At 43.3% G+C, this 27,475-nt stretch overlaps 2 protein-coding genes across 3 annotated transcripts in view; one reads left to right on the top strand and one right to left on the bottom strand.

The window, feature by feature from the left end:
* The window catches only part of Kif24 (kinesin family member 24), a 56,711-nt gene extending 34,339 nt beyond the window's left edge, over positions 1 to 22,372 (top strand). Inside the window, exons 5-13 of the mRNA XM_013026616.1 lie at positions 1,734 to 1,949; positions 4,723 to 4,810; positions 13,046 to 13,167; positions 13,974 to 14,079; positions 15,988 to 16,059; positions 16,486 to 16,595; positions 18,698 to 20,890; positions 21,654 to 21,747; positions 22,232 to 22,372. Of these exons, the coding sequence (XP_012882070.1) occupies positions 1,734 to 1,949; positions 4,723 to 4,810; positions 13,046 to 13,167; positions 13,974 to 14,079; positions 15,988 to 16,059; positions 16,486 to 16,595; positions 18,698 to 20,890; positions 21,654 to 21,747; positions 22,232 to 22,372 (3,142 nt within the window). The remainder of the gene's footprint in view (positions 1 to 1,733; positions 1,950 to 4,722; positions 4,811 to 13,045; positions 13,168 to 13,973; positions 14,080 to 15,987; positions 16,060 to 16,485; positions 16,596 to 18,697; positions 20,891 to 21,653; positions 21,748 to 22,231) is intronic.
* A 1,944-nt stretch (positions 22,373 to 24,316) lies between these two features.
* Positions 24,317 to 27,475, bottom strand: part of Ubap1 (ubiquitin associated protein 1) — a 62,653-nt gene continuing 59,494 nt past the window's right edge. Inside the window, exons 4-6 of one of the 2 annotated variants that reach the window (XM_013026669.1) lie at positions 26,967 to 27,149; positions 26,380 to 26,481; positions 24,317 to 25,425 (exon numbers count right to left, since the gene is read on the bottom strand). In XM_013026669.1, the coding sequence (XP_012882123.1) occupies positions 25,285 to 25,425; positions 26,380 to 26,481; positions 26,967 to 27,149 (426 nt within the window). In that variant the 3' untranslated portion in view covers positions 24,317 to 25,284. The remainder of the gene's footprint in view (positions 25,426 to 26,379; positions 26,482 to 26,966; positions 27,150 to 27,475) is intronic. The other variant, XM_013026668.1, reaches the window with a different exon arrangement.

The raw sequence follows: 27,475 nt of genomic DNA, 5'->3' as shown, positions 1-27,475 counted from the left end.
TGTGTGTGTGTGTGTGTGTGTGTGTGTGTGTGTGTTGGGGGGGCCGTTTGTGGGGCCTGAACTCTGGGCCTGGGCACTGTCCTTCAGCTCTTCAGCTCAAGGCTAGCACTCTACCACTGGAGTCACAGCACCACTTCCGGCTTTTTTTCTTTATTGCTTATGTGGTGCTGAGGAATTGAACCCAGGGCCTCATGCATGCAAGGCAAACACTCTACCACTGAGCCACCTCCCCAGCCAGAGGGGCTTGAACTCAAAACTTCATTCATGCTCTCCTCTTAAACTGTGATCGACATTTTAGTCTCCTGCCTCTTCTATACCACTTCTACAGAATGAATACATACTGACATGCGAGAATAATGATTGTTACTTATAATCATAGGACATTAGGAAAAGGAAGTAACTTCTTACTTTACTGACAGAAGTAAAAATTCAGACCATGTATAGTAACAAACACTTACAAATCCAGCAGTCAGGAGGTTTGAAGCCAACATGAACTATATAGGGAGTCTGTCTTTCCCATCCCAACTCACCATCCCTCTCTCAAAACAAAAGAACGGAAAGAGAAAGCCTAGGCCCAAACAGAAGTAAAAGGATTTTTTTCCTAAGGCTATTAGCAAGGGAGAGAAAAGAAACAAGTTTTATTTTGTTTATTTATTTACTCTGTGTGTATGTGTGTGTATCTGTCTGTCTTTGTGTCTGTATGTCAGTATGTCTGTAATGTGTGTGTTTTGCTGGTCCTGAAGCTTGAACTCAGGACCTGGGCTCTGTCCCTCAGCTTCTTTTGCTCAACACTAGTGCACTACCACTTGAGCCATATCTCCATGTCCAGCTTTTATTGTGGTTAATTGGAGATTAGACTTGCCTGCACCACCTGGCATCGAACCTCAATCCTCAGATCTCAGCCCCATGAGTTGCTAGAATTACAGGCACCTGGCTAAAAACTTTTTCAGTTAAGACTTGGAATGCCTGATGCACCAAATTTACTGTGCTGGTGTGCCCTCTGCTTGAGCTCTGTACCTTCTTAGCTTCTCCCTTCAAGGCCTAGCTCAGTGCCTTATTCTCATAAGTCCTTCCTCCAATGCTTTGCTTACATTTGCTTACATGTACTTTCATATAAACTTGCTCTTTTATGTGAGTAGTCGCTACCATCCTATTTATCATATGATATTCAATTACTACATTTGTTTTAATTCTCTATTACTTCTTTTACCAAATATATCTTTCCAGATTAAATTGAAATCTTCTCTAGGATTTGTTAAAACAACTAGTATGGGGTAGGAATTTGGTAAATTCCTGTTGAACAAGTGGTTCTTTAGTGGGGGGGGGTATGGAGGAATACTGGGGTTTGAACTCAGGGCTTTGCATTTGCTAGGCAGAGACGCCTTGTTTTGTGCTGGCTCCAGGCCAGTCCAGGCAGAAAAGTTCATGAGACTCCATCTCAGTGGAAGAAGTTGGGCATGATGTTACACACCGATTATACCAGCTACAATGGGAAGTTAAAAATAGGAGAATCAAGGTCCAGGTTTGAGCTCTGGCAGGAAATAAGACCCTATCTCAAAAAATAATGAAGGCAAAAAAGGCCTGAAGGCATGGTTCAGAGGTAGAGTACTTCCCTAGTAAGTGTAAGATTAAGGTCAGACTCTAGTGCTACTCTCCACCCTTCAAAAAACAAAATCAGTATGTAAATTAGTACCTTAAATATGTATATGTGATTCATGTTATTCTTTTCTCAGAGGCAATGCTACTTGCTTTGCATATGGACAAACAGGTGCTGGAAAGACCTACACCATGATAGGAACTCAACAGAACCCAGGACTGTATGCTCTGGCTGCCAAAGATATATTCAGACAACTAGAAGTGTCTCAGCCAAGAAGACACCTCTTTGTATGGATCAGCTTCTATGAAATTTACTGTGGACAGCTTTATGACCTCCTAAATAGAAGAAAAAGGTAGCGGATATGAGTGGGAAGCTGTAAATCTGTTCACTATTGTTCCAGAACTCCACAGAATCACTTCAATCACATGGGCTTAGGTGCATTAGTGTTCTTTGGTGAAATAAGAGTCTCCTGCATGGGATTCATGTAATCAACTCAACTAGAGAAAAAAGTAAATTAACCTCCTATTAATATTTTAAATAGAAAATATCCTAATGTCTATCAAAGGACTTTCCCTTTTTTCTATGAAAAGGAAGCCAAAAAAAATCAACATGTATTTAAATTTCTTCCTTTGATTAAGTATAATGGAAAAAGTATAAATAATGTTTTCTACTTCTCTTCCCCTTTAATATTGTCCTAACACATTGATCCAGACCTGAGGCATGTGGAAAACCTCCTTACTCACCTCCACAAGACGTTCAAACCTCTATAAAGCTGCCTAATGTGATGTTCAAGTTCTGTGTGTTCTAGGCAAGCAGTAGAATGGGATAGGCAAACAGTTCTAGTTTAGTAGGGAGACCATGATATGGCAGCACCATCATAGAGGGATACTAAGATATTATACAGCATAATTAAAGAAACTAGCAAGTGGGCTTAGAGAATTATCCTGTGGACTAGCCCAGTGAAAAGGGAGATTTCATAATATTTTAAAAAAAAACCCTTGCCAGATGCTGGTGGCTCACACCTGTAATCCTAGCTACTCAGGAGGCTGAGATCTGAGGATGGCGGTTCAAAGCCAGCCCGGACAGGAAAGTCCATGAGACTTTTATCCCCAATAAACCACCAGAAAACCGGAAGTGGTGCTATGGCTCAAGCGGTAGAGTGCTCACCTTGAGCTGAAGAACACAGAGAAAGCGCCCAAGCCCCGAGTTCAAGCCCCATGACCGACCAAAAATAAAAAAACACCCTTGCACATGGAACCTGCTTGTAACCCTAGCACTCAGAAAGCTGAGGCAGGAGGACTTTGAGTTCAAGGTCAGCCTAGACTACATGGGGTTTCAGTCTAGCCTAAGCTACATCTCAAGACCCTGTCTCAAAACAATTTTTTTAAAGCCTTTTCTGATCTTGGGTTTGGTTGTGGGGCCTGAACTCTGGGCCTGGGTGCTGTCCCTCAGCTCAAGGCTAGCATTCTACCACTTGAGCCACAGCGCCACTTCCAGCTTTTTTCTTTTTCTGCTTATGTGGTGCTAAGGAATCAAACCCAGGGCCTCATGCATGCAAGGCACGCGCTCTACCACTGAGCTACCTTTCCAGCCCCATCCTTTCTGATCTTAATGGCCACTTCCTTTAAAGAACATTTGGCATGAAAACAAAAGCCACTACTGTTGTTTCTCTCCCTCCCCCCACTCCTCTCTCTTGTTTCTTTGGGTGAAGAAACTGATATTCAGCTGTTTGTGGATGAAGTTCATTAGTGGATTACCAAATTATTGACCTCTGTGTCCTATATGTTTGCATTTTTTTAAATTGTAGCTAGAGGGATGAGTAATCACTAACTCCTGTGTTTGAAGCTTTTCTCAGAGTCACAACAAAGACTGACACTGCAAGTGTCTTAGATTATGGGTGTGGCTTTGTTGTTGTTTTTTCAAAAAATACCTGAAGGCTGGGAAGGTGGCTCAGTGTTAGAGCGCTTGCCTTGCATGCTTGAGGCCCTGGGTTCGATTCCTCAGCACCACATAAGCAAAATGAAAAAAGCCGGAAGTGGCGCTATGGCTCAAATGATAGAGCGCTAGCCTTGAGCTGAAGAGCTGAGGGACAGCGCTCAGGCCCAGAGTTTAGGCCCCATGACTGGACCCCCCCCCCAAAAAAAAATGAGTAATTGCTTAATGTGATTTTTTTTTGTTTCCTACCTTTCCTAGGCTTCTAAATATTCGTTTACTGATAGTACCCTTTCTTATGTTTGCTCTCACAATTTTAATAAAATGTTTTCTATAATAATGGGACTTTATCAAAGTATATTTGCTAAGTCTGGGGGGATACCAGTAGTGAGGCTGGAACTCAGGGCCTTGTGTTCTTACTTAGCGTGAGTTTTTCCTTACACCTCTAGAAGATGTACCAGAGTTGGACATGGTGGTTCACACTTGTAATCCTAACACTTGGGGGTTTGAGGTAGGAGAATCACAAGTTTGAGGCTAGCCTGGGCTACATAGCAAGATGTTGTCTCAAAGAGAGAGAGAAAGAGAAAAAAAAAGGAAAGAAGATGAGAAGATGATGTATCCAGACTCCTTCAGTTGCAAATAAAAGATAACCCCAGTAACACTGGCACTTACAATTAAGGAAATCATTGACCCAAATAACTGGAAAGCCTAGAGGGCAGTCAAGCTTCAGCGTTAGTTTACTCCAGAAGCTCAGAGATGTTATAGACACCCAGTTTCTTTATCTCTCTCTACTTGTAAGGTGTTAGCTTCCTGAAGCTAGTTCTCTTTTTAGATACACAATGGCTGCTACTGCTCCCAAGACCACATGCTTTCTCTTTGCAGAGAGAAACAAACAAAAACCAAGACATTTTTAGTTGGATAGCAAAGATCTTTCTAAACCAATCATGGTAGCCAGGAGTGTGCCATCCACTAATTGGCATAGGCTTGAGTTAATGGGCTGTTCTAATTTTGTTTACAAAAATCAAAGACCATCACTGAAGTCTTAGAATGAAGTCAGGAGGAGAGGATTGGAGGTGGGGGGGAAGGATATTTTTCCCATCCAGATGGCAGACTGGTAGAATGGTTTCTAGGGAAGCAAGCACTATGTTCATTACTGCAATACTGTTACACAAACCTTATTTTTGCATCTGCAGGCTCTTTGCCAGAGAAGATAGCAAGCACATGGTACAGATAGTGGGACTTCGGGAGCTCCAGGTGGACAGTGTGGAGTTCCTCTTAGAGGTAATTGCTTCTTCTCTCTTCATTACACCCCTATGGAGCCTAAGTTCAGGGAAGGAATTCATTTTGTTGCCTAGGAAGTGTGATGGCCTCAGATCTAGATAAAGGGTGTGACAAGCAGATGACTTCACATTTGGGAAACACCAGTCTTCTCTTGGGAACAGAGCTTATTTCCCCACAGGGTAAATAGAGTGGAGGTGGGGCATGGGAGAGAAGCTAAAACATAGCCCAAGTTTTAAAGGCTGCTATTATGGTTTTTTTTTTTTTTGTGGCACTGAGCTCTAGAATATAAATGTTCTTACTTAAATATAAAGATTTTAATAACAAATAGTTTCACAAGGGCTCAAAATTCAAAGGGTATAATAGAAACTCCCTCCATGCCCTTTGTCTGAGGAAACTGGTTTTATTAGTAATTTTGTATATGTTTCCAAAGGAATTTAAAAATTATCTTTTAACCTTACTCATGTAACTATAACCCCTCTGTACAGTATTTCAACAATAAAAAACATTTTAAAAACAAAAAAATCATCTTTTATTAAAAATTCTCATTTTAAGACAATAAAAGTAATACTTGCTCATTATGAAATCTGAACACTACTGAAATATATAAAAAAGGTAGAGAATAAAGCATTTTTTTGGGGGGTCCGGTCATGGGGCCTGAACTCTGGGCCTGGGCGCTGCCCCTCAGCTCTTCAGCTCAAGGCTAGCGGTCTACCACAGCGCCACGTCCAGCTTTTTTCTTTTTGCTTATGTGGTGCTAAGGAATCGAACTCAGGGTCTCATGCATGCAAGGCAAGCGCTCTACCACTGAGCTACCTTCCCAGCCCTAAAGCATTTTCTAACATACTATCCTCAATACTACACATATATTTCATCTACTGGTCATAGTTAGGTTTTATTTTAATTTTTTTGCTTATAGGGGTAGTCTAAGCATTTATTAACTTTTATAAAAATATATATTGGTGAACCTTCCTTGAACGTTCTTCAACCCTGAAATTTGTGTGTGTGTGTGTGCATATTTGTTTATGTGTTTGTGTGTGTTTATTGTAGATCAAACCCAGAGTCTTGCACATGTTAGGCAAGTGCTCTACCATTGAGCTACATCCCCCTATAATCCTGGCTTTACATTAAACCACAGGTCTTTTTTCTTGTCCAAAACTTATCTAATTCTTTTTATTGTGAAAAATAGCACTATTCAGAAAAATACATGAGACCTAAATATGTATAGTATAAAGAAACAGTTACCTTGGAATCAAATACCCAGATCAAGAAATAAAACATTGCAGGAAGCGGAAGTGTGGCTCAAGCGGTAGATCATCCATCTTGAGTAGAAAAAGCTATGGGACAGCCAGGCCTTGGTTCAAGTCCCAGTACTGGCATAAAAAATTTTTTTAAGCAAAAAAAAAAAAAAAAAAGAATCCCAATGTAGGCCTAGGTATGGGCATTATAATTACCTTAAAATTGAAATATAGTTCACATACCATAAATCTCACCTTTCTAAAATACATACATGGGTTTTGAAATATGATTTTTTTTTTTTTTGCCCATCTTGGGGCTTGAACTCAGGGGTCTGGGCACTGTCCCTGAGGTTCTTTTGCTCAAGGCTAACACTCTACCACTTGAGCCACAGTTCCAATTCTGGCTTTTTCTGTTTATGTGGTACTGAGGAATTGAACCCAGGGCTTCATGTATGCTAGGCAAGCACTCTACTACTAAGCCACATTCCCAGCTAAAATACTTCAAGATATACTTCCCATGGCATAGGTCACCTTTTTAATTTTTTTTTAGTTTTGAGACAAGGTATTACAGCTTAGGCTCGCCTCAAACTTGTAAACGTCCTGCTTCAGCCTCCCACATGCTAAGATTATAGATATGCACTACAACTCCAAGCATATACAGCCTTTTAAAATATAATATTCAAAAATTGCTAAAGCATATTCATAAAATTGTACAATCACTGCCATTAATCTCAGAAGTTTATATCACCCCCACAGGAAACCCTCATTAGTAATCACTATTTCTCTTGCAAATGTCTGGCAACCACCGATTTCTTTCTAAATGAATTTGCCTAGTTTGGTATATCATAAGCAGAACAATATGTAACTTTTTTTATTTATTTTATTTTATTTGTGAACATACTGTACAGAGGTGTTACAATTACATGGGCAGGATAATGCATACATTTCTTACCAAGCATTGCAGCCTCCTCCTTTGTTTACCCTTCCCATCCCCAGTATGTAACTTTTTGTCTCTGGATTCTTTTGCTTAGCAGTTTTCAAGGTTCATCCATGTTGTACCAGGCATCAGTATTTCCTTTTATGGAAGTTCCATTTTATGGCTGATTTATGTGTCATTGTATGGATATACCACATTTATTTATGAGGTGGACATTTGAGTTGTTTCCATTTTTGGTCACTATGAATAATGTTGCTATGAATATCAAGTATAAAAGTTTATGTGGAGATATATATTTTCAGTTTTCTTGGGTGTATGCCTAGAAGTGGAATTATTGGGTCATATATTTGGGCGAACTGCTATACTGTTTTCCAAAGCATCTGTGTCATTTTACATCCCACATATGAGGGTGAGCATTCTTTTAGAAGCTCCCCAGGTGATTCTTATATGCAGCCATCATAGTCATTTTTCTAATATGTCCAGCAAGTGAAACTCATGTAATAGAGAAAAGGCTAGGACCTGCCAAAAACCTGACAAACCTTACCTAGTACACATTCAAGCACAGCCTTCCAGAGAGAAGTGTCTGAGCCTCTGACCAAGCTCATGGGACCAGGAATGATAGTGGCTTTGGACAAAGTAGAAATGTCTGCAAAGAATAACAAAGTTAAAGCTTCTCTAGCTGATTCTACTCTCAGTCTTTCATGCCTGCCTTCTCAATTTACTCTAATAATAATTGTAAATGTTCACTGACACTTATCTACCAAGCATTTAGTAGAGATTAATGTAAATACCATGTCATTGAATCATCATGAAATAAAGTAAAGATTGTAAACTTCATCTTCCAAATGGAAAACAGATTAAAATTGACATCTGAGAACCAGATAGCTAGTGGCTGACAGATTCCAGTTGGGATTCATACCCTTTTCACTGTATTACACTCCCTATACTGTCTCATTAAATGAATTTTTATTCTCAAGAAATTAAGAAAAAGACATTCACTGGGTTAATATGTTTCTGGCAATATCTTCTATTATTATTCACCTAAAATTGGATATTTGGAAGGCTGTTGTTTAACCTCAAATAGCAGTCTTTGGGCAAAATGCTGTCATTACCTTTTCAAAACTGATAGTTAAGACTTGTGTGGTGATGCATTTCTATAATCCTAGCCCAAGGAAAGCTAAAGCAGAAAAATCAGAAGATCAAAGTTAGCCACATAGTGAGACTATGTCTAAAACAAGAAGAGTTAAGTGTTAGGATGTGAAATGGCAAGGTGGCCCATAATGTCTTTTCCTAGTACAAATAGGTAAGTTTTACTTATCACTGAGGGCTGAAACTTTATATTGAGATCTAAACACAGAAGCATCTGAATGTGGCCATTTTAGAAGATCAGCTAAGGGCCTTTTTCTAGTGACGACAAAGTCAGGAGAGGCGCGGTGTGTGGGATATGCCGGTCTCCCCTAAGGCTGTGAGCATTATTAAGCTATAGCAATATTTCTTCATGTAGCCATGAGTGTCAGGTGAGTCTGGTCCTCATGATTCCATTGTCTCTAGAGATTAGACCTATTAAATGAGAAAAGTACAGTGTGAGAAAATCTTTTTTCTGGCTAAGGACTGTAGTGTGCCTTGTTTGTTTTTTTCTTTTCAGTACTGGGTATCAAACCCAGGCCCTTGCCTTGCACATGCTAGACAAATGCTCTGTAACTGAGTCACATCTCTAGCTCCACAACTCTGCTTAATGGGCAGTCTGCATTGAGTAACCTCTCCATCTTGGAAAAGTTTTTTGTTCCTAAGAAAGTTATTATTCAATATAAGGTTTTCTTTATTGCCATTGATATTCACTGAGTCTGCAATCCTTGTGTTGTCCAGGCAGAAAGACATCTGAAGCCAGTGTGGAAAGTTGACATAAATTATAGATATCTGACACAGTTACTCTCATAAACATTTAAGAACATTGGTAAGGCAGATGTCACACTGCCACTCTCTCAGGTGTCACTATCTACTCCATGCAGGTATCACCATGCCTCTGCTCAGGTGTCATCTTCGCTGTTACTCTCACAGCTCACCCAGGCATGGCCACTTGCCTGTCTACACCTGGCAGCCTCATTTTTCACACAGGATTGCCCTCTAGGAAATTTCTCCTTTGGGGTTGATCTGACTGCATGATCTTACCAATGCAGGAATTCTCTCCCTTTACCAAACACTCACTGCCTCATCACTTTCCCCAGATTTAAAACGAAGAGGTTTGTGTTTTTTTGTTGTTGTTTTTGTCTTTCTGTCAGGTAACTAGTAAGCATTTTTTGTTTTGTTTTAGAGATTTGAAGGCTTTTAAGTTATTCCTATAGCCATTTTACATAATCTTGGTATCCATTCTAAGACTTCTGATTAAAAATAAACTTCCTTTAAAAAAAGTAATTGTTTTAGTCAGTGGCTGATGCCTGTAATCCTAGCTACTCAGAAGGCTGAGATCTGATGATCACGGTTCAAAGCCAGCCCAGGCAGGAAAAGCCGTGAGACTCTTATCTCCACTAAACCACTCAGAAAACTAGAAGTGGTGCTGTGGCTCAAGTGGTAGAGTGCTCGCCTTGAGCTGAAGAGCTGAGGGACAGCGCCCAGGCCCAAAGTTCAAGTCCCACAACCAAAAAAAAAAAAAAGAAAGAAAAAAAAGAATTGTTTTGTCTAATTGATACCAAAGGCCCATACAAAAAGAGCTACCTTGGGCTAGAGGTCTGACTCAAATAGAACATTTGCCAAGCAAGTACAAGACCCTGAGTTAAGATCCCAGCACTGTCAAAAAAAAAAAAAAAAAAAAGGCCAAGTGCCCAGAGCTCATGAGACTGGAATCCTAGTTATCCAAGAATCTACAATCAGAGGATTTCAGTTCAAAGTCACCCTAGGCAAAAGAGCCTGTAAAATTCATATCTCTTATTGAAACAAAAAGCTAGAAATAAAAGTATGGCTCAAGTAGTAGAGCACCAGTCTTGCGCAGAAAAAGCCAAGTACACGCACATGTGCACGCATATAGACCTTGAAGTGCTTATGACCCTTCAGTGACTAAAGTCTTATGGAAAGATGGAGAACTAGAAGCCAATGCTATGAATTCTTGTGTAGATTTTTTTTTAATCTTTGAGGCATGGATGATAGCAGATGGTAGGGTTGGATGATAAAAGGAAATGAGCTAATGTATTTAAAATGCTTAGTTAGCATGTTACTACTAGCTAATTTGACACATATTATTCAGAAGTCCCTAAATGTCTCCCAGCACCATAGAATTAAGCAGTTGTCTCTCCTTCCTATTGTAGCAGATTCCCATCTCATTACTTATAAACATGTTCTAAATGTCCTTCAGACTTTAATAAGGGAGGGAATTTGAGGAGGAGGTAGTGAGAGTTGTTTGTATTATTTTTGTTCAGCTCCTACACTTATACTTCTCATAAATAAATATTCATTCTCTCCCTCCCTCCTTTCCTCTGTTTTTCTCTTCATCCTCTGCTTCCTCTCCTCTTTTTCTTTTGGTGATTCTGGGGCTTGAACTTAGGGCCCAGCCTAGCTTTTTGCTGATTCTTTTGGAGCTGAAGTCTTTTGAGCTTTTCTGCTCATGCTGGATTTAAATCACCATCTTCCATATCCCAGCCTCCTGAATAGTAGCTAGGAGTACAGGCAGGCACCACTAGCGCCTGGCCCTTCCCTCTTTCCTATTTCAACTTGTCCTCAGAAACCCATAGTATGTCGATCTATTAAGCTGTATTTTCCCATGCAGCTTTATAGTTATGAAAACAATTTAAGTTTCTAAGCTTACTCAAAGATGCTAGTTCTTTTGTATCTTTGTAAAACACTAGCATTTATTGAGAACTTACCAATCATAGTACTATGTGCTGTACATGCATTATCCTTTCCAGTCCTCATACAGTCCCAGCCCTCAGGTGATCTCTTTAAATTTTTAGCAGCAAATTTGCAAAATCACTGTATTTAAATACAATTCTAGTTAGAGGCATGACGCAAATGTACAGAGCTTACCTACAACAAAGCCCTGAGTTCCAACCCCAAAATTGCCAAAAGAAAAAAAAGAAAGAAATATTTTTAAATGGATTTCAAATCTCACAGATAATCTTTATTTTTTGTCTTTTTACAGGTAATCTTTAGAAACAACTATCACTTGTACCATGAAATAAAAAATTGACTAGGTACTGGTGGCTAACCCCATAATCTTAGCTGTTCAAGAGGCTGAGATCTGAGGATTGTGATTGAAACTAGAAGTCAGAAAACTTTGTGAGACTGTTATTTCCAATAAAACAACAAAAAGCCAGGGGCTGGGAAGGTGGCTCAGTGGTCGAGTGTTTGCCTTGCATGCATGAGGCTCTGGGTTCCATTCTTCAGCACCACATAAGCAGAAAAAGGCATAAGTGGCGCTGTGGCTCAAGTGGTAGAGCACTAGCCTTGAGCTAAAGAGCCAAGGGACAGCACCCAGGCCCAGAGTTCAAGCCCTACAACTAACAACAACAACAACAAAAAGCCAGAAGTAGAGGTGTGATCAAGTGGTAGAGTTCCAGTCGAGCTGAGTAAGGCAAATTAAGGCCCCGAGTTCAAATTCCAGTACAGGGACATACACACACAAATTTCAATTACCTTCCCTTGAGATATTTTGAGGCCTGTTATTGAAATTTGTCTCTTATCAACTTTTAGCTCCTCCTTCTCTCTCTTTCTCTCTCTCTCCCCCCTCCCACCCTTTTTCCCTCCCTTCCTCTCTTTCCCTATTCCTCTTTCTCCCTCTCTCTCCTTCCAGTCTCTCTCTTGCTAGGTAGACACTTTACTACTCAAGCCCAGCCCAGTTTTGGGGCTCTTAATTTGGAAACTGGCTGGGCTGAATATGGTTTAAATCAAAATTCTGAGAGATGGAGAAAAAAATGAGATAAAACTTCTTTTCCCTTAGTTAACTGCAAAGTAAATGGATTTAAAATAAAAGCCCCGGGCTGGGAAGGTGGCTCAGTGGTAGAGCGCTTGCCTTGCATGGCCCTGGGGTTCCATTCCTCAGCACCACATAAGCAAAAAGAAAAAAGCCGGAAGTGGCGCTGTGGCTCAAGTGGTAGAGCGCTAGCCTTGAGCTGAAGAGCTGAGGGACAGCACCCAGGCCCAGAGTTCAGGCCCCACGACCGGACCCAAATAAATAAATTAATTAATTAATTAAAGCTCCCTTTGCTTAGTGTGTTCTAGAAACCACATGAACTTTGGAGACGACAAACTGAATGTAGAATTTGGCTCTGTCATACAGTAGCTATTTGACTATGGGCAAATCAGTCTTTGTATTTGTTCTTCAATGGTAAATGGAGGTTTTTTTAAAAAAAATCATAACACAATTTAGGCTAACATTTAAAGATTTTTTTTTATTCTCATCAGTCACCTCTCCTCCCCCTGTCTAAAATTACACAGATTGTGCATTCCTGTAATCCCTACCCTTGGAGAGCTGAAATCAAGGCCAACCTTAGCTTCAGAGCTGTTGTGGTCAGAGGGATCCCAGTTAGTCCTTACTCCCAAGCAGGGCTGAGGGAAGATGGATCTCAAGAGAAGTAAAGGACTCATAACAGTTGAAATAAATCACTGCTCCTTGGTCCTACATAGCGAGCCTGGCCACCTTCATGCCTATATCCCGGTAGAACAGGCGGATGTGATCATTCGTTCCATGATGCACATTTCTGTCCTCTGCTTCAGTTACTAAGACGGATGAGTACCAGGAGACCTTGCTTGGGAGCCAAGTTATTCCCTGGGGACTATAGTAAGACTAAATCCATCAAGGATATTAAAAAGAGTATCTGAGATCAAGAAGTAAATTAGCTCTTGAGCTATTGAATGTTCTCCCACAAGATTAGTATTCCTTGTTGTTTTCATTGCCCTTGGGTACTTACTCTGTATGATTTAGTGTCTAGGCAGTTTTCCACCTGGACAGAAAAAAACTGCAGTGTACTGACAAAAATTATATGTCTGGTCTCTCCTGCTTACTTAGCCAACTCTTTGGAGCCAGAGGGCTTTGCTTACTCCTAGAGGAAGTCATCCTATGGATTTTATTTTTAGGTGATCTTAAAAGGCAGCAAGGAGCGCAGCACCGGGGCCACTGGGGTAAATACAGACTCCTCCCGCTCTCATGCTATCATCCAAATTCAGATCAAAGATTCAGCCAAGAGGACATTTGGCAGGTGAGCTGGAAATAGGCTAAGAATTGCATTGTCTGCCTTCCTTAATGTGACTTTGAAATATGTGTTATCAACAACAGGATACCCTGCTACCATGGAGTCTTCATTTCAGGAATGTAAGAGTAGAGTTGTTAGGCCTGAAATAAATCATTGTACTAAAGTGCCATCAGTTGATTAACCATGAAGCAATGACCCATTGTTGGTCAACCCTAAGTTATTAAAAGAGACATTGATTGCTTCTAATGTGAAACACAGTATCAGCAGAGAAACAGCAGAGAATGCATCTCAGAGAGCTTGCAGTCCATAAATGGGGAGGAGAGATTAATCCATTCTTCTTGAAAGAAGCCATAAGACAATTGGATACATTCATTGCTTCAGTGGTGCTATCTTAGCAAACCCTGCCATGCTGATGGATGAGCCTATCTCACCTCTTGAGTAATGAGTCTTTCTTTTCTTTTTCTTCCCCCCTTTTTTTTCTTCTGGAAAGCAGCCCACAAAAGTTTCAACTTAATTATCTAAGTGGTCATCTAAGTGATTTGCATTATGGCCATTTGGCATTATGGGAAGAATGCTTTACTAATTTCACTCATCATTCCCCACAATGGTTAGAACCAACCAAAGTCTCCAAGTGATCACTGCCAGCAGCAGCTGACAGGGCAAAAATTTGTGATGTTTTTTGGAAAGCTGACAGTAATATCTTTTCTTTCCTGAGATAGAGCCAGTGCTGATTTTTTCCCCCCCTGTGGCCACAAAATGTAAAAATAAACCAAAGACCCACAGAAGTCATTCGTGCTGTGTCTTTTCTCTAGGATCTCTTTTATTGATTTGGCGGGCAGTGAAAGAGCAGCAGATGCCAGGGACTCAGATAAACAGACCAAGATGGAAGGCGCAGAGATAAACCAGAGTCTTCTGGCTGTAAGTTGCTCCAGATTTTAAAAAAATCCTTCCTGAGTACTTTTGCCCCTTACATGCAGCCACAGTGTATAAGAGTGGTATCAGAACAGCTGTCAGCTGACAATGGGATTCCAGGGCTGGAGAAAGGCTGCCCGGTTAGATGCTCAGCAATGCTAGGCAGCTCTGCCCTTCTCTTTCTCTGGTCAATCCTTGCCAGGAACAGACATTTCTGCAGTTGCTCACTGGCTCACTTAGTAAGCTTTTTTCCTTATTCCAAAATTTTAAATTGTATTAATTGAGGAAAGAAGATCGAGAAGACCAACTAAGGCTACATAGTGAATTACAGTCCAGCAGTGAAATCCTGTCTCAAACAAAACTGAAAAAAGGAAGGAAGGGGAGATAGGGGAGATTGGGTTAGTGTGATTAGCATATATTGTGTGCATGTATGGAAATGTCACCATGAAACCTCCTTTGTGCAACTAATACATGCTAATGTCTTAAGAAAGATCTTTTAAAAATTGTATTCACTTCTCAAGCATAGAAAAGCATAACATAGAGCATAGTCACCTCTCATATACCTATCAACTAGCTCCAGTACTTATCCACAGTTGAAAAACCTAGCCTGGCATGATGACATACACCTATGATCCCAGCTACTCAGGAGGTGGAAGTTGGAGGATCTCAAATTCAAGGCCAGCCCAACAAAAATTTAGTGAGTCTATCTCAAAAGCAACAACAAAAGGGATATTCGACTGGCAGAGCAAGTTCCTAGCATGCTCAAGGCCCCGAATTCAATCCCTAGTACTATGAGGAAAAGGAAAGAAAAATACTAACCAAGTCAATCCATTAGTGAAGTTTGTTGGCCATTCCATTTTAATACAGCAGAGGTAAAATTGACCTAAGAGATTAACAGGTATTGGTGGCCATACTTGGATTTGGTTGTCAGAGAAGCAAGTGTAATTCAAGGGCAGATTATTCTCTTTATTGATTGATTTTTACTAATGGAAGATATTGTCATGTGTGGTGGAGTTTAAGCATAGCCCGGGCTACATAGCAAGACCCTGCCCCTCTCCCCCTCAAACAAAAAAGGACACTGACTTTTCGGCTAGAGTAGAGGTGAGGCAGTGATAGGCCTCTGTGGCTGCAACTAAAATTAGCCCCAACAAACTCTGAGGGCTCATTTCCTGTACACCTGTCTGCACCGCTGCTTCCAAGGGATTGCTTCCTTCATCTTCCTCCCCTTTTATTGTCTTTTAGCCTAGATGCATGATTCTGAAATAGAGGGTTTCTCCTCCTTCACCTTGACTTCCCCATTCCTGCCTCTATTTTTGATGGGCATATTGCCCTTGGCCATTCACATATCCAAGTTTCTAGTGATGTCCAGTGAGCCCTTCTTACCAGGGGGCCATGGCCAGGAGCAAATGCTATTTCCTTTTCATTGTCTGCTCTTCAACTCTGAGGGTGGATAGTGAGCGGGTTTCTCAGTGCCATTCCTCTGACTTTAGGCAATATATATCCCAATCAGCACCTGTAGGTGTGTGTGTATAATTGAGGAAAGAAAGAAGTGCCTATCGTTATTTTTATATTTCTGTACATCAGTAGTTAGGAAGATTGTGAGGAGTGAAAAGGAGCTGGTAAGCTAGGACACCTCTACACGAGCTTGGACTCCAGGAGCTGAGGGTAAGTCCTCCACCCAAGGCCTATGATCCTAGGATTTATCTCACTCTTAAGCTGGGAGGCCCTTAGGGAAGCAGCTCAGGTCTTGTATGGTGTGACTTGTTGAACCAAAAACACCTGGGCATTTGACTTCCTTCTGTGAGAATTGCCTGAATGTGGAGTAAGATGAAATTCCTATGGACATGGTGTCTGATCTGTTACCCACTTTTCACGTGGTATTTGACGTCTCACTTACCCCCCTCCCCTTTGCAGCTGAAGGAATGTATCCGAGCACTGGACCAGGAGCACACCCACACTCCATTCAGGCAGAGCAAATTAACCCAGGTAAAGTTAAACATGAGCCTTGCGTTTATGCTGGTTCTTTCATTGTTCCTACGTCCCTTTGTTCATTTAGGGAACATCCATGCCAGAAAGCATGGTACTAGGCCTCGTGGGAGAAGGGAAGAAGGCACTGCAGTCCCTCTACGAGTGTGCTGTGTATAGTGTGGAGGGAAGTGCAGCTTCTCGGAACCCTCACCAGGGCAGGGCGTTATCAATCTATAACTGTATGAATTAAAAAAATGTATGTTTTTGTGGTTTGTATTTCTTTGATTAATGGTGATGTATCTTTTTCTGTGTTTATTGGGCATTTATATTTCCTGTTTTGTGAGATGCCTTTTTGTGAGCAGAGGGACACTATGACCTAACATCCTGCACATAATAAATACTATGTCTTTTGTTACTCATTGACCTGTCTTTTGATTTCAACAGGTCCTGAAAGACTCTTTCATTGGCAATGCCAAAACTTGTATGATTGCCAACATCTCACCAAGCCATGTGGCTACTGAACACACTCTCAATACTTTGCGCTATGCTGACCGGTAAGTTGGATCCGAAAAGGCAGGTGTGTGTGTGTGTGTGTGTGAAGTTGGATCCAAAAAGGCAGGTGTGTGTGTGTGTGTGTGTGTGTGTGTGAAGTTGGATCCGAAAAGGCAGGTGTGTGTGTGTGTGTGTGTGTGAAGTTGGATCCGAAAAGGCAGGTGAGTGTGTGTGTGTGTGTGTGTGTGAAGTTGGATCCGAAAAGGCAGGTGTGTGTGTGTGTGTGTGTGTGTGTGAAGTTGGATCCGAAAAGGCAGGTGTGTGTGTGTGTGTGTGTGTGTGTGTGAAGTTGGATCCAAAAAGGCAGGTGTGTGTGTGTGTGTGTGTGTGTGATGTATTTGTGCGTGTGTCTCACACACACAGTGATATGACACTGAGCTCCACAACTCTTTCTGGAGCAACTAGTGATTTGAAGAATGCGACCTAGTAGGTTCTGCTTTTGTAAATGTGACAAGAGGAAGATGGTATATTCTCTTGTTCAAGGGAGGACTCTATTAGTATCATTTCAGTGGCCATTAGAAAATGAAATGCTAAGCTAAGCACCAGTGGCTCACCCCTGTAATTCTAGCTACTCAGGAGGCTGAGATCTGAGGAAATCAGTTCAAAGCCAGCCTGATCCCGGATCAAAGCCAGCTCGGGTAGGAAAGTCCATGTAACTCTTATTTCCAATAAACCACTAGAAAACCAGAAGTGGTGCTGTGGCTCAGTAGTAGAGCACTAGCATTGAGCTGAAGAGCTAAGGGACAGCACCCAGGCCCAGAGTTCAAGCCCCATGATTAACAAAAAAAAAGAAAGAAAGAAAGAAAGAAAAAGAAAGAAATATTAATGAGCTTTTTTCCCTTAATTGTAAGGCATAAAATATGTATTAGCTGGACACTGGTGCTTCACACACATGATCCTAGCTGTATTTTGGTTGGAAGCCAGCTTAAGCAGAAAAGTCTGTGCGACTCTTCTTTCCATTAACTACCAATAAGCTAGAAGTGGAGTTGTAGCCCAATTGGTACAGTGCTACCTATGAACAAAAAAGCTCAGGGGCAGCACCCAGGCGCTGAGTTCAAGCCCCAGACTAGCTCACACAAGCACACACTTGTTTGTGCACACACACACACACAGAGAATATGTATTATACCTGGTTATATAGGTACAGACATATTAAAAGAAAAAACTGCAGCCATAGAAGGGGGGACTCAGAAGTTGGTGGCAGAGCTAGCACCTCTTGACTGCCTGAGGTGCCTGCACCTCTATCTGAGGTGTCTTTGATATCTGCTGGCATCTCTACCATCTCTACCCTTGAGGCCACATGTCTCTTACAGTGGGAAATACATATTTCTTTCAATACTAGGCTTTGAACTCAGCAGCTTGGGCTTGCTAAGCAAGTACTCTACCACTTGAACCACACCTGCAGCCCAAGGATATTTTTGATTGTCATGACTTGGAAAAAGTGCTACTGGCATCTGAGGGTAGAGGCCACTACTATATACACAGAACAGCCCCTTACAATAAGGAATCCTATCAGGTATAAAATATTAATGGCACTAAGGTTGAAAAGCCTCAGGACTAGATAAGTCACTTTTCTCTTAATGGAAGTAGCACAATCCTACTTATTTCTGGAGATTTTGCTTCCTGAAATGTCCAGTGTGCTTGAGGTAACTCTCCCAGAAAAGCCTGAGAAAGTGTTTTGCAAGAAAAGAGGACTCTGTTTGTAGCATGGTGGGTGCTGGGAGACATGAACTCCTGGGCCAGACCACCTTCGAGAAGCAGGGCATGAACCCTGCATGAGCACTGTGTAATAGTTCTGAGACTTGCACCCCTGGCACATCCCTCATATGGGGCAATGGTGATTTCCCAAACTCTTCTGATCATGAGAATGGATGCCCTCTTATATTCTCAGAGAAGATCTGCGTTCCTCACTCAAGTAGAGCAGGCTATCTCATGCTGAAACAGAATGTGCCCTGTTCCCTCTTATTCTTTTCCAGATTAAAAATAATAATAGTAAGTGCCAACACTTGTCATATTTTTCTTAGTTGTTGTTTTTCCTGAAGGCTATAGAACACACATTACAGACATGTAGGAATGCATGTTTAACATTAAATGTCATTTTCAGGGTCAAAGAACTAAAGAAAGGCATTAAGTGTTGTGCTTCAGTTACCAGTCGAAATCGGTCATCTGAAAACTCGTCTCCAAAACGAATTCAGAGCTCTCCTGTGGTCCTGCCAGGGGACAAGTGTTCTCCAAAGAAAGTTAAGCTGGGGCTTCAGCAGTCCCTCACAGTGGCAACAAGCTCCACAAGAGGGAAGGCCCATCCACTGGTCAGCCACCCTCCCAATATCCCTTTCACCTCTGTACCTAAAGGCACTGGTAAAAGGGGTAGCTCCAGAGGGAGTCCTCCCCAAGAGTGGGTTGTGAAGACCAGCCCTGCCAAAGGAACCACACTGTCCGGACATTTTGCCAAAAAAGGAGCAGAAGAGTCCGCACCATTGTTCTCTGAGAAAAATGTAACTGGTCATAAGACTGCCCTTGGGTGGGCAGGCAGGGACCCAGGCCCAGGAGAAAGCCTGGTGCATGGCAAGCTACCTACTAAGTGTAAGAAGGTACAGACTGTGCAGCCAGTACAGAAGCAACTCCTATCACGAGCTGACTTGTGCTCTAGCAACCACCACCAGTTAGCAGAGGAGAGTAGGGAAGGCACGGCAGGCATGCCTGCCAAGCTTACCTCTGAAGCTTGGACAAATATCCCTCCACATCAGAAGGAAAGGGAGGAACATTTACGCTTTTATCACCAACAGTTCCAGCAACCACCTCTCCTCCAGCAGAAGTTAAAATACCAGCCACTGGAAAGGTTTTTATGCCAACAGAGGCCCTCAGATGGTCAGCTCCAGAGTGAGACTCCTCCTGTTCTCCACTCTGACAGCCATGATGGAGCCCAAGCTGAGGACCTTGATGACAGTGACTTCAGTGAAGATTCTTTTTCACACATTTCGAGTCAGAGGACCACAAAGCAAAAGAATACATCTGAAAGTGAAAGCTCCTTCTTCCTGCATCAGAACAGGGAGCAGGATCTTGGGGAGCAGGCGGCAGAAAGGCGGCAGTGTCTGCTTTTTAGCTCCAGGATGGATGGTGATGAAAAGGGTCTGACTGAGAGCTGGGTGTGTTCCAGAGACCTCAGAAGAAGTCACAAAAGAGCAGCATTCAATCATAGCTACAACCCAAGTAAGGTGTACTTAGACTGGAGCAGAGAGGAGGACTCGTCCTCCTCAGGGCCTTCTCCCAGAGACAACCTGGCAGAAAAGCCTTCCTGCGCTCAGGTAGACTTTATATATGGCCAGAAACAAGTTGGGACTCCCATCTTCGCCCTTGGACAGGACACCTTCAGAAGTGGGGTTCCTGGGCAGGCTGAGGGCAGTTCACCATCCCTAGAAGACGGTTTTTCTTCACTATCTCATATTGCAGTTCCTGGATCCCCAGACCAAAGAGATTCAATCCCCACACTGCAGAGACAAGGCAGTGAAGACAGCCCAACTCAGCCTTTCCAAGGAGAAAACTCTAGAGAACCATTAGGCAACTGCTCTGAATATGCTTCTGGACTAATGGCTCCTCTCACAGTGTCCCTCCTGGAGACCCCAGCTCATAAGGGTCCTCCTCCTTTGGAGCAGCTGGCCCAGGATGAGGCAGAGCTCACAAGGGGGCCAGCTGTGGGCCATGTGGTATCCTCTGGTGATCAAGAAGCAGCCTTGACAGTGTCTTCAGCAACGGAGCACCTGTGGCTGTCCTCATCTCCGCCTGACAACCAGCCTAGTGGTGATCTTCCAGCTCTGTCCCCATCACCCATCCATCAGCATCCACAGGACAAACTGCCCAACAGAGAGGCTGAGCTGGGTGAGGTCTGCCTGAGCACCGAGCCTGTACATTGCTCCCAAGTACATGTGGGTGGAGAGCAGTATGATGCTGATGCTGAGGAGACAGAGTTGGGTGGCCCCTGGGGTTTCCTAGGAAAGTCGTTCTCCAATATCCATACTGGGGTATCCCATTCTGGACCTATACTTACCCCACATACAGGAAATAGTGATATCGTTGGTCAGCCATGGGTACAGAAGATAAAGCATCCTTCAGAGCTCAGTTGGCAGGAGCTTGGCTTGTCCACAGACCCCATCGGGTTGCCTTGCTACAGTGAGGATAGCGCATGGCTCACACGCAGGCCAGACTCAAGGTGCTTAGCATCTCTAGACTCTCCTCTGCTACCCCGCTGCTCTGCCAAGACTTCAGGGTTACTTGGGCAGCCCACTCTGAAGCAAGCACAGTAAGTTGGAACCCCTTGCACACCCCACTGCCTGTCCTACTTAATGTTTTGTCACAAAAAAAGGCAGCCATGCAGGGATGCACGAAATAGAACTTGCCTCTCTGGGTGGGCAGTCCCTGCTGCTCCATTGTGTATCACTAGAATCTGACAGGAGATAGATTTCCCCTTCTAGCTCAGCCTGCCTGCTTTTGTCCTGGACCTAGATAGAAGAAATGAGAGCAGACCTTATGCTAAGTATGTCAGCTTCACTGACCAGTCTTGAGAGCCTTTCTTAGAAAGCCAGAGGGCCGGGCACCCGTGGACTGTAATCCTAAGGAGTCTGAGTCGTGAGGATCATGGTTACCAGTCCAGGCAGGAAAGTCCGTAAGACTCTTATCTCCAATAAGCCACCAGAAATCCGGAAGTGGTGCTGTGGCTTAAGTGGTAGAGCACTAGCTTTGAGCTGAAGGGCTGAGGGACAGCACCCAGGCCCCACAACCGACCAAAAAAAAAGTCCCGGGGAACAAAGAAGCCACACCTGCCCTATCCCTTAGTATCTGGAGAGGAAAGGGTAGCTTGAAAAGCCCCATCTGTTTTGCTCTATTTTCTTGGTGCTCTCTAAACCCTTGACTGGTCCTGAGAGAAGAAGTGGGGAGGGAGATAGTGAAACAGCCCTGGTCAAAGCCTGGGTGGTTAACTCCTTGCCCCGTAAACGAAGCTCAGTTTCAGAAAGCTGCCTGAGAGGATAGGCAGCGAGCAGGATCACAGTTTCTTCTGTTCCCAGGAAGGTGGTCATCCGAGCACACCAGGAGCAAATGGATGAAATGGCTGAGCTGGGATTCAAGGAGGAGACCCTGATGAACCAGCTAGCTTCTAATGTAAGTAGTGTTGGCTGGACACTCCGGGGTGTTGAGAATTAACCTGTGGCTTAGTTTGATGGCAGTCCACGTTTACTGTGGTGTGTGTGGGTTCTGCTGTCACACTAACACAGTTAAGGCTTTGCTCCTCCTGCCACTGATCTGAGACAGCTTGAGAGGGAGGGTCCAAGTATTGCCCATCCCAAGCTAAGGCTTCCAGTCTTTCTTGTAGCCACACTGCACTGTGACCGTAGCAGTAACCAGCCTATAGCCTACAACATGCAGACCACAGGGTATTTCTACCTAATATCCTCCTGCTCTACCAAATACCCCCTCTACCTATAAAGAGGAGTGGGCCCCATCTAATGCCACAGGAACTCATTCAGATGACTTCTACCTGCAAGGGCCTGGTTTCTAAAACCCTCTTAAAGAGTTGGAACTAGAAAAGGATGATGTGGCAGGCCAATAAGAGCAAAAGCTCCACCTGTCGTGTTTCCTTTCTCAGGATTTTGAAGATTTTGTGACCCAGCTGGATGAAATCATGGCTCTGAAATCCAAGTGTATTCAGAGTTTAAGAAGCCAGCTGCAGCTGTACCTCACCTGCCACAAGCCAGCTGCAGCCCCTGAGAGAACAATGGTATCTTAGAATAAGACCTTACAGCAGATGGCAGGGGCAGTTTAGGGGCGTCAGGGCTGGAGGCCATGCCAGGTCCTCCCTGCACATACTCACTCGTTGGCTCTACCTGGACTAGCCTTACCCAGACATATATGGTCTTGTATAGGACTAGCTCCTTCCTCAGTTCCAAGCTCAGAACATCTGTTAGAAAGGAAAGGCCAGGTTAAAGTCCTTTAATACCCATTCCTTTACTTTGGGGCTCAAAACAGCATTTGCATTCACTCATCTCTGTCTGTGGGAACACATGTCTCTAATCCCAAGTCTGAGGATCAAAGAGTTGGTAACCTGGAGGTCAGAGGTCACAAACCAGGGAAGACAATTTGCTGAGCCCAGGGGCTTTATCAGCTGAATTCTGTACCTTTCTCTCTTCAAAGACTAAAACATTGGCCCAAAACTAGACTATGGATGCCAGTAGTACAGTGGTAGGATGAGCAAGTGCCCCACCACCACATCCATGGAGATAGATTACATTTGAGACATGTAAAATGAATAAACTTTAACCTGTCTTTAACCAGACTGAGGCAGGTTTTATGCTTACAGTACTAGCCCTTCCTGCAATCCAGTTATGAGACAGAAGAGGGTGCCCACATCACTGGTTTTCTTTTCCCAGCTCTACTTTTTGCTGAGGTGCCTATAACAATGCCCACCAGCACCTTGTGCTTTTGTGACAGTTTCTGGCTCCTGATTCCTCACTCTCCCCAGCCCTAATTGAATGATTCAAGACCTGGAGAATTGCAGGCAAGTATATCAGTTAGGCTTGTGTCCTCCAGGAAATCCTATCCAACCACTCTCTAGGCATAATGTTGAATTTTTTGGTATCAAATGCTATAGTCAGTAGTCTGATGACATTGACATGACATTTACATTCATGCATGTCTGTGTCTTTGAGTTCTGCTTGCTCCATTATCTTTTTAGCAGAAATAAGCTCAAGCTCACTTACGGCAGTTGCCTCAAGTCAAAGATTTCTGTGTCATAACATTGACCCAGAAAACCCATTGTCATGTAAACTAATTTTCTTTCTAGAAAAAAAGTAAGGTTTTAAGAGGAGTGCCTAATTAGAACTAAGTGTGGTGGCAGGCGTTTGAAGCCAGCTTATGCAACACAGTAAGACCTTGGCTCAATAAATAAATAAATAAAAATAACCTGGAGCCAGTGGCTCAGGCTTATAATCACAACTCCCCAGTAGGCTGAGATCTGAGGATTAAGGTTCAAAGCCAACCCAGACAGAAAAATCAGAGATTTTTATCTCCAGTTAACCAGCAGAGAAAGTGAGAATGTAAGGTCTCACCCAGTTCAAGCTGCAATATAGCTATAGGTAGATTAGTCAGATGATAAATGGATAGCATGTAAAATAAGACAGGATAATAAAGCAAGCCAAGGTAAGGTATACTATGTCCCTCTCAGGTAATGTGAATTACAACCACCAGAGGGCATCCTGCATCCAGTTTAAGGCTCCCAAGCCCGAGTCACTGGAAAAAAAAATCCACCCCAACCAAAAGCCACAAGGGATGGTAGAGAAACTTTAAGGATGAATTCTGTCACAGTGGCAATATTGATATTAGGAAAGCACTTTAGTTTTAACTTCACAGGAAAGGGAATTTTCTCACCTCCTAAGGGATTGCCTGAAGACCTAGCTTGCCTGACCTGCACAATCTGGCAGGAGGGCTTAGGTCTCTGGCCCAGGGACTGAATGAACTAGGTCAAGTTTAAAGAGATCCTGGTTTGTGCCTACCTTTGCAAACAAACAAAAAAGACTGGAGGGCCAACTATTAGGCCCCACAGACCTTTCTTCAGTAGGAAGAAAGTACTGACATGACAAAATGGGTAGGCCCTGTTCCAGCCTAGAAAATCACTTTACCACCTGCCCACCCTTCTGAGAGTTCTTTGCAATAAAGAAGTTATCACAACAGGACATACCTTTTAAGTTTTTATTAGTAGTTCTCTCTGAAGAATCAAAATAGTTAGCAAATTATTTTAGATTCATCAAGACATTATATCCTTTGTATTTAGATCTTTAATGATGTACAACATAATACAAAACAAACCAAAGAGATGGATTTCTATGCCTAGGTGTTACTCATTGTGTCATCCTAAAGCAGGGCTTAAGGAGGCTGTTCAAAGAGAACAGGGGGGTTAGTGCTGGGCAACTATGTTGTGGCCTATTTTCTCACCTGTTCAACATCCTGGGAAAGGACCAGTGATGATTTAGACAGACAAGTTTCCTAGAACTGGAGCTCTAGAGCCCTGGGCAGCAAAGAACTGTAGTCCAAATCAAGATGAAAGAAACAGGTTGGCTTAGGAAGCATGGGGACTGCCTAAAAGAAGAGGCAAATTGGCCCCAAGTTCATTCTTTGCACCTCAGAGACATCGCAGAACCAGTGTAACACTAAGTGACTTTAAAAGGGGAAAAGATAAAACCCTGGAAGAACCTTTCACTTGCATTCAACTTGAATTAAGAGTTCAACCTACCCGTGCAGGTAAGAGCGGGAAGCATCTAGCCCCAGAGCAGCACTAAATCTGGTCCTCCCCCCTTCTCCCCACTCCTCCTGGCAACCAGGCCAGGTTTTGACTGAGGACACAGAGACCCCAGAAAGACCCAAGTATTCTTTCTGCAAGGCCAAGGTGGGAAGGACACTTTTCAAAATACAAACGCATTTAATATGGAAGGAGCCAGGACAGGTCTGGGGCTCACATGCCCAAATATCTCCCAATTCCTCCCCAGGTCATGGTCTAGGCTCAGAGACTGACAAACCCAGTCTCTACATCTGACCAAACCCCAAAAGAAAATCCAGAAGCGAGCCCCCTTTCCTTCCCACAGATGGGCTCTGCAAGGCCTCCTGAGGGATGGTGATTCCGTGGCAGAGCCTACGCAGGGCCAGGTCTCAGCTGGCTCCAGCACGGGCCATGAGGTCTTCCAAAGCATTGTCCTGGTCATTGTTGTGTAATAGCAAAACTTCCTTAATGTCTTTTAGTTCAAAGCCCATTTCCTTAAATTTGCTCATTAATTGAAGAAACTCCATCATCTAAGAGACAGAAGAAAATACAGATTAAAGAAAAGGGTTCAAGCTAGGCACCAATTGCTCACACCTGTATTCCTAGCTACTCAGGAGTTTGAGATCTGAGGACTGGTTTGAAGCCAGCCTTGCCAGGAAAGTCTGTGAGACCCTGATCTCTAAATAAGCACTGAAAAGAAAAAGAAAAAGAAGCTGGGAGTCAGTGGTTCACACCTGTAATCCTAGCTACTTAGGAGCCTGAGATCTGAAGATGGCAGTTCAATGCCAGCCCAGGTAGGAAAGTCAGTGAAACTCGTATCTCCAGTAAACCACCAGAAAGCCGGAAGTGGCACTATGGTTCAAGTGGTAGAGCACTCGCCTTGAGCTGAAGAACAGCATTCAGGCCCAGAGTTCAAGCCCCACAACCAACAGACAAAAAAAAAAAAGAAGAAGAAGCCGAAGTATGGAGCTGTGGTTTCCTTGGTAGAGTGCTGGCCTTGGGCAAAAAAGATCAGGACAACACTCAGGCTTTGAGTGCAAGTCCCAGAACCAGCAACCACAAATAAATAAATAGTCTAGCCACATGGGCAAGGAAGGTATAGGTGGGTTCTGGAGGTAGGTCCCTTAGTGAGTAGCAGAGGGGGACTGTGGAGGAAGCCACAGTGGAAAACAGGTTTGATGTCACAGCCCATCTTTCAGGAGCTAGGCCTAGTCCCAGTTCACTCACCCAGTCTCATTCACATCCACAATCCCACTAAGGCAAAATACTGAACCCAAAAAGGCTGGTCTCCAAGGAATAAGGTTAACAATGGTCATCCAATAGTTTGACTACCAGCCAAGTCAATTTTCCCTTTCTTTCACTGGGATTTTAGTAGCCTTTAATCCAATGTTTCATCCAAGCTAACAGGCCTCAACATACCCTGTCTGGACAAGGTGGCTCTGCCCTTCAACTACTTCTGCCTGTAGAAGCATGAAGGTTCCTACCTTTTCTTCTGAACACTGGTGCATTTCCAGAGCCTCTTCCACTAAAAGAGGGTCGAAGCCCTTCTCGCAAAGCTGTCCATGTGCAAAGAGATAGTCAAGAATCTAAGAAACAAAACAAGAGGTTTAAGCATCTACTCCCTGTGTGCTTCCTGAAAGTGTCAAACTAGCTAGTGTGACATTTCTTCTCCACCCATCAGATCACCTGAACAGGCCTTGACTTTGTGCCCTGAACTATGAGCAACACAGCATAAGCAGCCACTTCCCAAAGGAGGTGCTATTCCAGCTGACTCACCTGCCAGGGCAGCCCAAGCCAGAAAATAAAGCATTGGACTGCAGTACCCTATTCAGAATTCCCTGGGCAGCCAAAACAAGATAAAAGTCTGACTGCTTACTTTTGCCCTCTGTGGAGCAGCAGACAAGTCACTGGAAGACATTCCAACTACTAGTCCTAAGGCTTGCCCCTCAGTCTCACTCCCCCAGAGCAGCCCTCAAAAAAAGGATTCTAATGTTGAGGGCAGGTTACTATCCCAGCCTTAGAGGCCAGCTCTAGCTCACTACTACTACCCCCCTGTAAACAAACTGCTCACCTGTTCAATATTCTCTCCTTTCTTCTTCATGGCTCTCAGAACACACTCATATGAGTAGCCCATGTTGACCACTGTCTCCACACACTGCCGCTCACTGGGAGACAGTGTCTGCAATTCAGAATAGGCTTGGGGACAGCTGGGCATGTTGGGCACTTGTGACACTGAGAAATTTGGAGGAGTGACCTAGTAGTAGAGAAATGAAAGAATCAAGGCAAGAAGACCTAGGCTCCAGAAAACGTCACAGAGGGAGCCTAATTCCGGAGCTGGGGACATACCTGCAGTTGTTGCTACCTCAACTCCCTCGCTTGCAGAAGGAAGCACACAGCAGCCACATAAACCCTTACTATCCCCCTAGGCTTCGGCTGGCTGGATCCATTTCTCTCCAGGTTCCATTTATCCCTTTCCTAGGCTGCTGTATCTGAGTGCAGATATCACTTACTGAACACTCCCTCTGGAGCTGACTTTGTCCCCCAAGTATCTCCCATGTCTCTCACTGGTCCAGGCAGAGG

The sequence above is a fragment of the Dipodomys ordii genome, unplaced genomic scaffold (genome assembly GCF_000151885.1).
Source record: "Dipodomys ordii isolate 6190 unplaced genomic scaffold, Dord_2.0 Scaffold95, whole genome shotgun sequence".
In the NCBI taxonomy this organism is placed as follows: Eukaryota; Metazoa; Chordata; class Mammalia; order Rodentia; family Heteromyidae; genus Dipodomys; species Dipodomys ordii.
This window is presented reverse-complemented; position numbering and strand designations above follow the sequence as displayed.